The sequence below is a fragment of the Ailuropoda melanoleuca genome, chromosome 14 (assembly GCF_002007445.2).
Source record: "Ailuropoda melanoleuca isolate Jingjing chromosome 14, ASM200744v2, whole genome shotgun sequence".
NCBI lineage: Eukaryota > Metazoa > Chordata > Mammalia > Carnivora > Ursidae > Ailuropoda > Ailuropoda melanoleuca.
Window position 1 is genome coordinate 98,715,215 of NC_048231.1, and position 14,534 is coordinate 98,729,748.

Here is a 14,534-nt window from a genome sequence, read left to right on the forward strand (position 1 = left end):
ACAGACAATACTAACCCAATTTTAAAAAAAAAAGGCCACAGGATGGGAAATTTGGAGACCACAGGCATGAACTGGTCCCCTATACCTATTTTCTGAATCTCTGCTTACACTAGGGATGTGTGACAGAAAACACACCTGACTAGCATTCAAGACACCCATAGTCAAGTCAGACTTCATCAGTAAGTAGTTGGGTAATGCTAAATCATTTTCATGTTTAATCAGTTCTCTGTAAAATCAGGGGGATTAATTATTGGTTCTCAAATTGTGGTGAGAGTAGAAGCTCACTAACAATTCTCCCAGACATAGGCCTAAGACTCCATTTCAGTGAGTCCAAAAATCTGCATTTCAACAAACATCCTAGGGGATTCTGACGCTGGTGGGTCCCCAAGTTAGCGCCATAGCAGCTGCTGAAATAGTGGGTCAGTGACCTCAGGAATCTTCCACTTACCAGTTTCCCCCCTGGTTGTCTGGACACAATCTGAAGAGATGCAGATGGGAAGGGCTGCCGTCCAGGATCAGGAAGACGACATGCCTCTGAGGCTCGTGTCCCTGAACACCACCAGGTGACAGTGCAACTTTTCCTGAAGCTGTTAGCTCTGCTCCTCTTCCAGGGCTGGCAGTCCTTCTGGGCATCAGCAGGTAACATCCCCGAGTGGTTCAATCTACTGTGCTACAAATCCCCCCAACAGCAATACCTTGAACTGCTAGGGAAAATAATCAATTACAACTCTTCCTGATTTCAAAATATGAGGCAAGGGATACCGTGATATGTCAATTAATCAATCAATGAACCATAAAGGAAATGATCACTTCCCTGGAGAGATCTGATTTTTGTAGAAAAAATGGTAGTTATCTATAAGATCCAAATACAAAGACAGGAATTCCAATGAGAAGAAAGAAAAAGGAGAAGGCACAGCACAGACAGACAGGCAGCCACAGACAAATTACAGACAGGCAGCCAGACTAAATAATAAACATTCCGAGAATAATGCCTATGGCCTAGAAAGAGCTCTTTAAATGGAAGTTACAGAGAAATCCATGCCATTATTCATCAATGAGAACTTATAAGGTAATACCAAGAAAATGGCACAGAATATAAGAAACCAGGAGAAAAGGTAGAAATAATTCCTGATTCCTGCTCTTAGAATTGATGAATTTTTCAGAGTATTGGCATGTCCATTTCTTTGAGTTAACTTGGGTAGCTCAGGAACTTCTGAACTCCCAAGATCTATTGTTAAGATTTCTAATCAATAATTTTCAGACACCACAAATTTATGTACTTCTATTTCAATATTTAACACCTATTCTGTCCTCATGCTTCTAGCTTAAATAAAATCACCTGGCTCGTTTTAGTGATGATAGCAATTTGCTAAAGCATTTTAAAAATGTTATTTTGCTAACCATAATTCAATTAGAACATTTTTCCCTAAATGATGAGTCTGTATAGCTGTGTATGTGTAAATAATGAGTGTGTATAGTGATGTGTTTTTCTTTTCTTAGACACAATTTTCTTTCTTTCAAAAGTGTTGGGAAAACTGCTGTAATTGATCACTACTTGAATGATATTGGTGTAAGTTCTTAGTTCAAAACTAATGTTCATTAAGAGTTATTTCATCATGAATACTTGACAGAACTTATTCCTGCTAGATTTTTTTAAGTCTTCATGATGTGTTGGGCTGAGCTAGAATTTGAACCCAGGCCTACCTGATCATAAACTCATTTCTTCCTTCTTTATTACACAGCATTTCAGAAGTTGAAAGGTGAAAATAATAAAACATAGCAAGTTTACAAATCATATGGAAATCAGTTACTATCACTAAAAATTGCATAAAGAAGCTACTGACCAAATTATAGACATTTATATACAAATATCTCTTTACCAATGTGTATGTTCTGGGCAATATAAAGGTTTGAAAAATAAGGATTTGTAGTGACAAGAGCCAAATTCCATGTAAAAATTAAGGAAAGAAAGTAAATCAGAACACCCTGTCTTCTTCCAATTACTAAAATTTATATTCGTGAGACTGATAAAAGTCTGCAAGCGGCAATTATTAGTCTATTTTTAGTTTCTAAAAATATTTTATTAAATAACTGTTAAATATGATTTTTACAAAGCAATTTGCATAGAAAAAGATAAAAATGTTTATGTTCCCAAAACTTTCTATGCCTTTGGTCCATCATCTTCTTGTCAGCTGCTCTTACTCAGACAGAGCTGGTACGAACGGACAGAGCTGAGATGTCCCAGTTTTATTTCTCACCAGGCAGGACGGGCACAACACCCTGCAGAGATTTAGCATGTCTCCAGGTAACAGTTGCTACACAGAGCTTGCTTCAAGGTTGGCTCACCTGTCTGGCGGCCATCAGTTTCAGGGAGGAGAATCTCACATCGCTCAGGAAGAGTTAAGAAGCTGAACGAGGTTTTCAAGACATTTCAAGTAGTAGGCATTTAGAGGGGTTTCTTCTGAGTTTGAGAAAGCTGAGAGAGAAAAATAAGAGTACGGAAGAGTAAGTTTATTAAATTTAGTACTGCACTTAAGAACAGACAGAATTCACATTCATTTTTATTTATAGTTTAGCCAAAAAGTATAAACAAAAAACAATACACCTCCATAATGGCCGCCATTACCTATAACCCCAAATGAATGCCTTGCTTTATGTTCTATACCATCCCTCCAAATGCACAAATTCTAACATAACTACTTCTAGAAACTCATGGTCACAGTGAGAAACAGACCAAAAAATCCACAAACCACTTATAAAAAATCAGACTATAAAAGTACAAATTAATAACCAACAGACTTAGTACAGTACAAGAAAGACACAGTAGAGCCTTAGCATAAAAAGTGCTCAAAGAATAATGCTCAGTGAAAACTGGTATCACTTAAAATGAAAAATGAACTGTGAAAAGAAAACCCTGCCTCCTATCATGATCACATCACAGGGCTGAGAGGATAGAGGGGCAACTCAATCTATTCTCAGAAGACTGTAATTCAACTCCCTGATGTTAGATCAAAGTTTTCTGTTCAAGGTCAATTCTAATTGGGCCCAGTTCTTATCACCTCAGAACACATTATAGCAAGGTGGTAGCCACTGGCAAAGGAAGTTTAGTGCACGAAAAAGAAAATGAATTGGAGAAAGATCAAAGAAATGTTTCAAGAAATTATATCTCAAACCTTCATCTATCAAAACAATTTATTCTTTAAAAAGGTGACATAATGAAAAGCACGGACCAGATATCAGCACATTTTATAATGCTTCAATAAAAAAGCTTCTCAAACATCAGTGTAGAAAACTGTCATCTTTCTGTGAACTATCCCAACGATTCATTAATCAGAGAATTCACTTAATAGCTTCCAAGTTTAACTGTAATCTCTTTCATAATAAAACTTACTTTTCTTTGCTAAGGAATATGCTTCATCCACTCTTCTTTTTATTGATGGATTTTTCAAAGTTGTTTTTGCCTGCAGTTAACAAACAGTAATCCATTAATTAGATTTATTTCCACATGCTATGGATCAAGATACTGCAATACTAAGGTTGCCACTGCTGACCACAGCACTGAGCAGAATATTACAAAGTATAATGACAGAGCTGGGGAATTATGAAGGAGAACATCCCGCTGTGCCCTGGCTGGCCCACAGCCTTCCCTCCCTGACTCGCTTCTTTCTCTGCAGCTCCACGTGCTTCTTTCCTTGCCCTTCCATTTACCCCTTCTCCCCTAATCTCAAGTCTTACAGGAAGACCCAGTCTGGGTTTCAATATTTCCCATTCCCTCAAACCCCAGATTTCAGATGCAGTATATCAAACAGTACCAGCTGGTCAACAAATATTCACTAAGTAACTGCAAAGTGTCAACTCCTGTGCTAAGCCCTAAGGATACAGGGTGAAAGCGACAGTGGGGCCTCTTTCCTCCTCTTTCCTCGTGTACACTGTCGCCAGCAAGCCAGCGGGGAGGGGGGAACGAGCAGCACAGACAAGGGACAAACAGCATGGTGTCTATCCTAACACTATCACTTGGCCACTTGTTAAATGCTAGATATACAAGGGCATTTCTCTCAGGAATGAGATGTCTGCAATGAAAGGGAAGCCCAAAGGCCAGAGAGAGCAAGTCCAAGTCCGCATCCGCCGATGTGGACTTGGGGCTGGCCCTGAGCTACAGCCTTACAAGAACCAAGTTTTTTCAAAACTTAGTAACGGCACATGCTAGACAAAGAGGAGTCACACAGCTGGATAAAACGTCATTATCTGTTTTATTTCAGGATGCATTTTTCCTTACTACATCTTTTAGCAGAAGCGATCTATACTAACATTAAACCAATATGCCAAATCAATTTATATCGACAGGGAAAATTCACCAAAAGAGACACCCTTCTGAAATAAGACATCCTGTTAATTAAATGAAAAAGATTTCAACTGATGGCTCACTAATTGTATAAATGCACAAGGCAACAAGGTCTCTGAGTTCATTTTTTTCTCTGACACTTCTCCGGCGTCCCTGGGTGCACCCTCAGAGGCTTGGTGTGTGCCCCCGACTATAACAAGGACTTTGAAAACTGACCTTTTGATAATTGTGAATCAGAGCCCAAAGCGCAGCTGCTCCAATCCTCTGAGCATTTTGATTCTCGCTTTCCAGACAGGCAGCTAGTACACCGATGACTTTTTCTAATAATAAACACATTAGGAAAAAAAAAAAAAAGTTCAGTCCCAGACATTACAATGTATTCTGATCTTGGACTAGTCAAATACTCCCTTTTTCCTCATCAGAATACATAAAGTTGGTATCACTAGACTATAGCAAAAACAATCTTGTATACCATACGTGGGAGGACAACCTCAAAACAAATTATTTTCATGACAGGCACAGAATAGACAGGGAGGCCGTGGCAGCCTAATTTTTTTAGCCCTAATTCAACAATGACACATTCATTTAAACAACAATAGTGCAGAAGTAAGTAATTACACAAAGAGTTGTATAAATGAGCTGTTCAATTATAGCTCACATTTTCGTGTGCAGGAAAACAGATCTGCTCTTATGATAAATTATAAAGACTACAATAAGAATTTCAACAGCATGGGTTACTGCAGAAAACAATAATCAAGAAATACAAAATTAGTTAAGCCTTTTAAAAAAGGACTAAACATTTTAGAGAAATGTTTTTGTGTATGTGTACGTCAGAGGAAAAAGTGATTTAAAGGCACATCAACACACGAGATAGGCCCCCTTTTTGCAAAGCTCGCCAAAGTAGGAAATCCAGACTTACAAATCATTAGCAGTGGCCTACTTACTTTAAGTGCAGATGCAAAGAAGTCCAATCGCAAGGAAACTCTCAGGGCATTTCTGACCAATACATGAACCTATCTTATTACTTATTTTTATGTATCATTAAATTGTAGCAAATTATTTTTCCTCTAAAATATATGTTTAAAAACAGGTAGCATTCTTAAGGGTTGTCATGGGAACTCTCCGTATGTGTAACCATCCCCACGCTACTGGATGCATCTAATTACACGTAACCTGGTTCAGGGCAAAGTGTGTGTCTGCTCACTGATGAATATTCCAACCACAGTGCCAGTTTATTTTAGGGGCTCAATAAATACTAGTTGGATGAAAGATTCCATAATTAAGGCAACAAAAATGCTGTTTCAGTAATTCTGTTTTGTTTTTAAAGAAATTTTAAGGAATTTTAAATCTTTTACAGAGAGAAGAAAAAAAAAGGTTGTCCATCAACAGATGAATGGATAAAGAAGATGTGGTATATATATACAACGGAATATCATGCAGCCATCCAAAAACGAAATCCTGCCGCTAGCAACGACCTGGATGGAACTAGATGGTGTTATGCTAAGTGAAGTAAGTCAGTCAGAGAAAGACAATTACCATACGATCTCACTGATATGAGGAATTTAAGAAACAAGGCAGAGGATCATAGGGAAAGAGGAAAAAATGAAACATGACGAAACCAGAGAGGGAGACAAACCATAAGAGACTCTTATTCATAGGAAACAAACTGAGGGTCGCCAGAGGGGAAAGGCGGGGGAGATAGGGTAACTGAGTGATGGACACTGGAGAGGGTATGTGTTGTAATAAGCACTGGATATTATATAAGACTAATGACTCATAGACCTGTACCCCTAAATAATACACCATATGTTAATTAATTGAATTTAAATTAAAAAATTTTTAAAAATTGTTTAGAGTTTAATAGGTATGAAGTGAGCACCCACATAAACCTATAAATAACTTCAAGAGAAGAGATAACAGTAAGATGTAGCTAGTAAGTAGGAAATGATGAGTTTTAAATACTTATTACCTTTCCTCTTAATATAATTGAGTTAATTACAAATTTAGATGGTCATATTGCTAGCTTGAACCAGCTATTGTAAGAGTATTTACACCATGAAAATCAACAAATGCAAGAAACCAGAGCTGAATTAATGATAAAGCTAAAAGAGATTTGTTTTATGATTATATTTTGCATAAAGACGAGAAATAGTTTTAATAGTATATTACAAATTAGATTTAATGACAATACATTGATTGGGAAAAGAGGTGACTGGGATGCAATTTTATTTGTCAAATCATGAAACTGCAACCACAGACTGGCTAGAGATACAAGAGTTCAGCAAAAGTCTCCCATGTTGTACTCCCATGTTGGGTACATATATATTTATAGACCTGTTTAATTATTACTTCAAATCTTTCAATTTTTCACTTTCCTATCTGCTGCAAACGTTTCCAGGCTTGTCACTTACTTATCTACACATGGCATAAATAAATTTATCTTTAAATCTGGGTTTCCTAATTCCAATACCAGAAGCCTAGGCAGACGAGTCGGTGTATTTTCTCTGCTGGTTCTCACTCATGTTGCCATGGTTCTTGCTGTACTTGGTCACATTTAACCACACCCTGGTTACCACTTTTGAAAAACTGTGGAGGTTTCTCTGAGGCCCAGTATGCACTTGTCCTCCATCCATCAGAGTGGCAGATTGCCTCTGCTAAGCACCCAGAGGCAGTCAATCGAGGTTCGGCTCAAACCAAGGTCACAGGCCACTCAGGCTCCACATCTCTGGGGTACAGAGCTGTGAGGAGCAGTCTGCAGTGCCCACTCTCACACTTGTTTTTTTCTTTTCTTTATAATCACCTGGATAAGGGTTGGGGGACCAATTTAATTTTGATTCATCCTTCTCCTAAGAGGTTAATTCTTTGGAGTTCCACCTTACTACAAACAAGATGGCCCATAAACTCCCTACCTTGGACACTCTGTTGTTCCCTGACTCCTTGGCATTCCTGAACAAAAACCAAGCATACAAAGTTGGCAAATGTCCTTGAAACAAAAACTATATACTTCATATATATATTTTGTGTCTCTCTAGGCACAAACTTTCAATCAAAATTGGCCTGGGAGTTTCCCACTATCTTTTTAGTTCTTTGATTTTTTTAACGTGAATTTTGATATATTTTATCTAGCATAATTTTGTTGTCTTCAGAGGAGTCCTTGCCTGAAATTACCAGAAATAAGGAATACTCTAGCTCTATTTTCACCAGTAAGGTCAAGCCCCAAAACCCACTCCATTTCTGACAATCAAAACCAGAGGTTTGGGCACTAATGAGCAGAGTTTTTGCAGTCTTACCTGGTAGATTTTTAAGCTAGCTGACTCTGCTAAGCCCTCCCTCTGGATCCCCAGTTGGAAATGGGAGGCAGTACTTGTGACATGTCTTCAAAGGCCTGTACAAAAACTGCACAGTTGCTGCCTCCTATCCCTGCCTCGGAGGCCCCTGATCGCATGTCTCTGAGGCTGAGGAAGCTCCTTCTTACCAAAATTTTGTCCAACTGCTTTAAGTTAAGGAAGAAGAGAAAGCATCGCTATTACAAAGAAATGCTAAAAATAAATCCAGAGGGAAAATGTCGACTTCCCCTTGAATTCCCTAAAGCCTGTCCTTTTTCCAACTCTCTCAATAATAAAATTGAGGTGAGAAGTCCCAAAGAAAAACTTCTGAGAAAAATGAATAACAAATAGGTGATAGCAGGCCTGGGAACAGATACCTCACATATGCTATCTCACTGCCCTATGTGGTAAGGCCTATCATTAGCCTCACTTTAACGAAGTGAGGCCTGAGGCACACCCACATGGCAGCCAGCACAGCGTCAGTGGAAGAGCTCATATCCACAGTTCATTCCGCTAAGTTAAAAGCTGACCGAGCTTCTAAAATCTGTCCCTGTATTTACGATAATTCCATAATTATCAGAAAAAGAGAATCACCACTGTGTACACAGCGGGACGTATGCAGAATCATTGCCACTCACTTAGAAAACTCCATGTGTCATAGAAAAGCACCACTAAGAAAGATTAAGTAGAAAACATGAACAGAAAACAGAATTCATCTATCTGGAGCACCTACCACGTACCATAAATGGTACTAGGCACTTTACGTGTGTTTATAAACTGATTTCTACCAAAACCAAGAAAGGAAGCGTTATTTTACAGATGAAGAAACTAGACCCAGGGAAGCTGCCGCAGGTGATGCTGGAGTGAGCACATAGGGTTGGCATCCAACACCAGGTGTGTGGAGGTCTAGGGACCGCCTCTTTTTTTTTCCCTCCAAAAACGATGCAATGTAACCTTATAAAACTCCCTCCCTATAAAATTCATACTCTCCTCATAGAAACAGCACATGGATGAAGAAACAGAGCTTTCCATTGCCCTCCTTCTGCTTCAAAATTTTTCTGGATCCTTGCCTCATCTGTCCTACATCTCAGAGAATGAGTCTCTGTAAGGCTAATTTCACCATTTGGTCTTGGGTTCTGAATTCTCCTGCCTGCTTAGGAGCTCTCTCAGTCACTGAACACTCACTGAAGTGCTCATAGTGACAGGCACAATTCCAGATGCTACAGATAAACGTGAAGAAGACAGACAAAAGCCTCTTGACCTCATGAGAGCTAATATTCTAGTGTGGGCAGACAAGGAATAAACGGATACATGCTGAAAACATATAGTATCTCAACTGCTGATAATGCTATGGAGAAAAATAAAACAGGCAGGGGAGACAGTGAGTGACAGGGGAGGAGAGGAAGCAGGGAGAAGGATGTGGGGACCATCATGCTGACAGTGTGATGGGTGTGGAAAGGCTTCACTGAGGCAGCATCTGCTCAGAGATCTAGCGGAGCGAGGGGAAGAGAGATGGAAGCAGTCAGGATGAGGCCAGACAGCGTCCATTACAAGCTCCTCCTTCCTGCTGGATCCAGTGTGGCCACCAGAGGCAAGACCTGCTAACCCTGAGAAGATTCCTGGCAGTCCCTGGAGGGTGGAGACACGTCTGGTTCACCTCTGAGGATGGAATCACCCCTGATTCATTCCAACAGCCTCTATGCTCCCACAGTGCCTTAAACACAGTGGTGCTTAATGAATATCTGACAAATTATTTATAAAACAATTCTGTGTTGTAATCAGAATGGAATACTCTAGAAATGACCACATGTATAAAGAGATGCCCATGTATGTGTGTGGGGGCTATAATGTGAATACTCACCATTAGCCAGGATCTTGGGCTTATTGGCAGGACTGAAGCAAATATTATGAAAGATAAGAAGTGGTATATAAGGGCTGCTCTTATGCTTGTATTTGCTCATCTCTGTAAGTAAGTCTAAACAGCCATCCAGCCTCAGGATCATTTGTTGCCCGTCTTCTCCAAATGATATATTCAGGAGTAACTTCAACCAAAGAATGGTCAGATTACTGAGATGCTTATTTCCTCCTTTTGGCAATGTTAGAGATAGAAAGTTCTGTAAGAAGTTACTCTGTGGGTAAATAGAGAGAATATTATTTTCTTCCTGAGTCTCTTCATTATTTTCCTTGTCCCTTGGAGACCAATTAACTAGAATTCTGCTCTTCTATTCCACAACTTTAATTCCTCCTTCCTCCTACCACCTACCTTCCAAATATTCCATCTATATTGTTTCTAGGTATAAGTGAATAAGTTGAGGAGAACAAAATAGTGCTCAAATTTTAATTCTTACTAATTCTTTCCTGATGATGGATAAAATAACTACATATAGTCAACTCTTAATTATTTAGGATGGATAGTTCAGTTTGGGGATTATTTCAGGCCTCCTGAGTTTTCACTTTCTGTCTGCCTTCTGGCAATTTTGCTACTCATTAAAAGCTATCCTATGGGGAGGAAAAAGAAACAAAACCCAAATCAGCCTTGGATACCAGTTAACAACTCTAGTAGTACTGAAGAGATCTGAATCTAAGTGTTCTTAAAAATTAAAAAAAAAAAAATTCCACGTGTACATCTTATATTCACTTTACTCTAACCACCACTTATCTTCACAGATAATTTCTCATGGCTACATGCTATTCTAGTAAACTTAGAGATGAATACCGAAAATACCAGCTAAATATTTTGATCAGGGTACAGAAACATGATCACTTAACTTTCATAAATGTCCAGAATAACTCTCATCTCTCTCCTGCTTAATAATCTATTCTGGCCTATTTCTTGGGTTCTCCTGCACCTAAATCAAGATGTTGGCTTGAATCTATAAGGTAAATTTAACACTTTTACATAGAAGGACTCTGAGTCTAAAAAGGAAATGATACAGAGGTGCTCAATCCCTACACTGTACACCTGAAACTAGTATTGCCTTGTATATGTTAATTAATTGGAATTTAAATAAAAACTTAAAAAAATTAAAAATTAAAAAAAAATGAGCTACAAAATATTAGCAACATAACCCAAGCAACAAGTAAACTGTAAAACTACATGCCTACTTTGCACTGTACTTGCCATCACTCACAGCTACTTCTCATCACTCAGTCCAAATTAATGCTTTTTAGATTTATCCCTCGCCTTTCCCGTTCAGCTAGATTCTGCCATGATACTGGAGATTTGGAGTAGATGCTACTGATAAAATATATGGCAGTGCCTTAAATTATAAATACGCTATGGGCATTCCTTCTTTTTGCTGAGCTAAAGATGCTTTTAGACAATTTCCTATACTAGACATGGTGGCGAGAAACCAGACATTTTAGAATCTCAGCTGTCCAACAATGCTGGCTACATTTTCTAATCCCTATAGATGAGTAATGGAGAGGTATAACTGTAGTGCCCAGGGCTCACTATGACAAAGCAGCAGGGGAAGGCTCAGGGGTTGCCTAATTAGAGAAGAGGAAAAAGAACTTGATTGAGCCACACCTGAAACAGAGTCCCATGAAATACGTATCAAACTATGCTTGACTACAGTAACATGGCCTGAGAGTGGAAGACACCTTCAAAATCATGTTGTTTAACCCGAGAAGTTTACAAATGAAGCTTAAGGAGAGAAGGTCTCCAGCTCAAAGTCACATGTCAGACCCGAGATTAGCAGTCATTTGGGAGTTAGTTCCTATTTGGCTTTACCCATGTGCTCTACAGGGAGGTGGCAGGAAACCCTACCCCCGGTCTGTGCTCCCACACATGTGCAAACAGCACCACACACAGCCAGCTCAGCATGACTTCACACGTATATCCAGCCCTATGCCAGGAAATAATCAGCTGCTTCTGGTGGGAGTAGTGGGCCCCTGATTTGTACCTTTTGCCAACTTATGCAGTTGGCTGATTTCGAGATAGCACTGTGATGTCAATTAGGTCACAAAATTCCTGAAAATCAGCAATGACTTTCATGAGCCAGCCTGAGGAAGCTCCAACACACCACTGAAAAGATTTTTCCTTAGTCATAACTGCTGTTTATTTGGAGATTGCAGTCAAAGTGGGGTTTTTTGGGGTGGGTGAGGTATGGGGAGCTGACACAGTAGAAAAAGAGGAGACTAAATTCTGAGGAATGCTGTCAGCTTTCGTAATTTGTCTTGACCTCCATGTAGAAGAAACAGAAACACTCAAAGTACTACGTACTAGTAAATAATAGATAATGTGATCATATTCACATCCTAAAGGATCTTCCAAATTAGGGATTCTGTTCATACACATCTAAATATAATCTCACTGAACACGTGTATTAGAATTCATTTAACTCGTTCAATCCCTTGCAAAGTACCCTAGGTTAAAAGGAGTGATAAGAAGTCAAGTTTTGGCACTGGAGTCCCAGAGGACTGATAACATCACCTATTATGTCATAAAGAAGTTAGGTCTAAGTGGGGAGAAGTGGCTGTGACTTCACACACCGTTTTGACAGTAAATTGAACGGAAGTTGTTATTGCTCAATTTGGTCTACATAAAGACCAATACATTACTTTTATGATCTCAAATAAATGTAAGACAGCTGTCTTTCTAAACCCCTCATTTTTAAGAAAGATAAAATACAATCCAGAAGCTAAGAAGATAAACGAAAAGGAAATGGAATGATCATACTCTAGCTTGTCACTTCTCATGTGTCATCTATCAACTGGCTTTAAACAAAGTGAACCTTCTTAATCCTTTAACAATCTTTTAAAATCCAATGTCTTGAAATCGTAATAATTTAATCCTAGAAATTGAGTTCTAGATTTTTCATACATGTTCTCAATTAGAAGGATTATTTTACTAACTTTTTCAAGATATGAAGGGGATGCCTATCTGGGTGGCTCAGTTGGCTAAGAGTCTGACTCTTGATTTTAGTTCAGGTGTGTGATCTCAGGGTCGTGAGATCAAGCCCTATGTCAGGCTCCACGTTCTGTGGGGAGTCTGCTTGAGATTCTCTTCCTCTTTTTCTGCCCCTCTCCCCATTCTCACACAAACTCTCTCTCTAAAATAAATAAATAAATCTTTAAAAAAAATATACGAAGGAGTTNCTCTTCCTCTTTTTCTGCCCCTCTCCCCATTCTCACACAAACTCTCTCTCTAAAATAAATAAATAAATCTTTAAAAAAAATATACGAAGGAGTGGGGCGCCTGGGTGGCACAGCGGTTAAGCGTCTGCCTTCAGCTCAGGGCGTGATCCCGGCATTATGGGATCGAGCCCCACATCGGGCTCCTCTGCTATGAGCCTGCTTCTTCCTCTCCCACTCCCCCTGCTTGTGTTCCCTCTCTCACTGGCTGTCTCTATCTCTGTCAAATAAATAAATAAAATCTTTAAAAATATATATATATATATGAAGGAGAGAGATTAAGTACTTACTTTCTGAATTACTCCTTTACAGTCGTGAGATAAGGCCAGGTTTGAAAGAAACATAAAAACCATCTGCTGAACTGCAGTGTTCTCAAGAGGCATCTGGGAAGCCAACTTCAGGATACACCCCATCAGAGATGTGCCTGGGGCTCCTCTGTACGCAGCTTGAACCGGATGGAGTCCGTAACTTGACCAACAAAGAGAACTGCAACCTTAAAAAAAAAAACAAAAAAACAGCCTATCACAATGTCTTCTTAGTTTCTCTATTTAGTTAAAAAACCCTAAGTATAGGAATATCTGTCCATCAATGACTTATCCACTAACCTATGAATTGCAAATCGTCACTAAAGACTAGTGTTGACGGCTACATTCAACCTAATAGATCTGCCATCCTCACTGAGGGTCTAATGATCTCAATAGGGCATTTTAAAACACTAAGTTTATTTTTTTCTAAAGAATAAAATATACATAAGAAGTTTTTAAATAGCTCTTTAAAAAGACATCTAAATAAAGACTTGTGCAGAAGAACAGAATTTCAGAAATGGGAGGTAACTTGGTCTAATGCTTTCATTTCACAGAAGAAAAAAAAAAAAGAGGGACACAATAATCCTGGGGCGTGGGCACATACAAATGTTACCAGCCATGTATGCAATCTAAGGGCATAGCCTCAGAGAAGCCACTGACTTGCTCAGAGTGACACAGCCCATAAGCAGCAAAAGCCAGCAGTGGCATCAGCTGGTTTTCCAGAGTCCAGTGTTTTCTCAGTAAATCAAACAACCATATGGATTTATCTCGGGCATAAAATAATCATAGAAGAGTTAGAAATTCATTTTACTGTATTGTAACATAAATCTAAAGTAAATTAACTTGTGAAAGTCCATGCAAGGAGGCCAGCTTACGTGTAACTAGATCAGAATCAAATACATTCTGCAAAATAAAGTCATAAAAGGCAAGTAAACACAAATAAATACAGTGATCTTTCCTGTATTCACACTATATAGCAGTATCCAAATAGCAAGGTTTCTATTAAATCCACTAAATGATGCTTGAAAACAAACCAGACAGAGAAATAAAAAGTTTCTTCCTCGATTTAGTAACCTACCCACAATATCATATCTACATCAATTTTAAGTATAAAAGTAACATAGATTATAGCTTCAAAAGACTTAAAATATGTTTCTTTTGCTCAATGTTTAGTAACTGATTTTTTTCCCTGCTCACTTCCCTAAACCCTCAACGAAGGCGTGAAGGAGGCTGAAGAAGGACAAGGCACAGATGCAGCACCGGGCAGATGGTCTACTGCACTGGCTGTGCTGTGAGGGGTGGTGAGCTGCAGGTCGCAGCCACAGGAGACTGTCCAAGCAGAGGTAAGAGTGAGAAAGTCAGTGACAGAACGAAAACAAGGAAATTCTGTGCCATGGTGCACTCCATACACCACAGTGGAAGTTT

General features: G+C 39.0%; 1 protein-coding gene across 1 annotated transcript in view; it reads right to left on the reverse strand.

Annotated features, from left to right (window-relative positions):
- Positions 1-1,772: 1,772 nt before the first annotated feature.
- RTTN (rotatin) overlaps positions 1,773-14,534 on the reverse strand; it is a 145,905-nt gene continuing 133,143 nt past the window's right edge. Inside the window, exons 44-48 of the mRNA XM_034642215.1 lie at positions 13,095-13,297; positions 9,530-9,797; positions 4,559-4,662; positions 3,392-3,461; positions 1,773-2,476 (exon numbers count right to left, since the gene is read on the reverse strand). Coding sequence (XP_034498106.1) covers positions 2,391-2,476; positions 3,392-3,461; positions 4,559-4,662; positions 9,530-9,797; positions 13,095-13,297 — 731 coding nt within the window. The 3' untranslated portion in view covers positions 1,773-2,390. The remainder of the gene's footprint in view (positions 2,477-3,391; positions 3,462-4,558; positions 4,663-9,529; positions 9,798-13,094; positions 13,298-14,534) is intronic.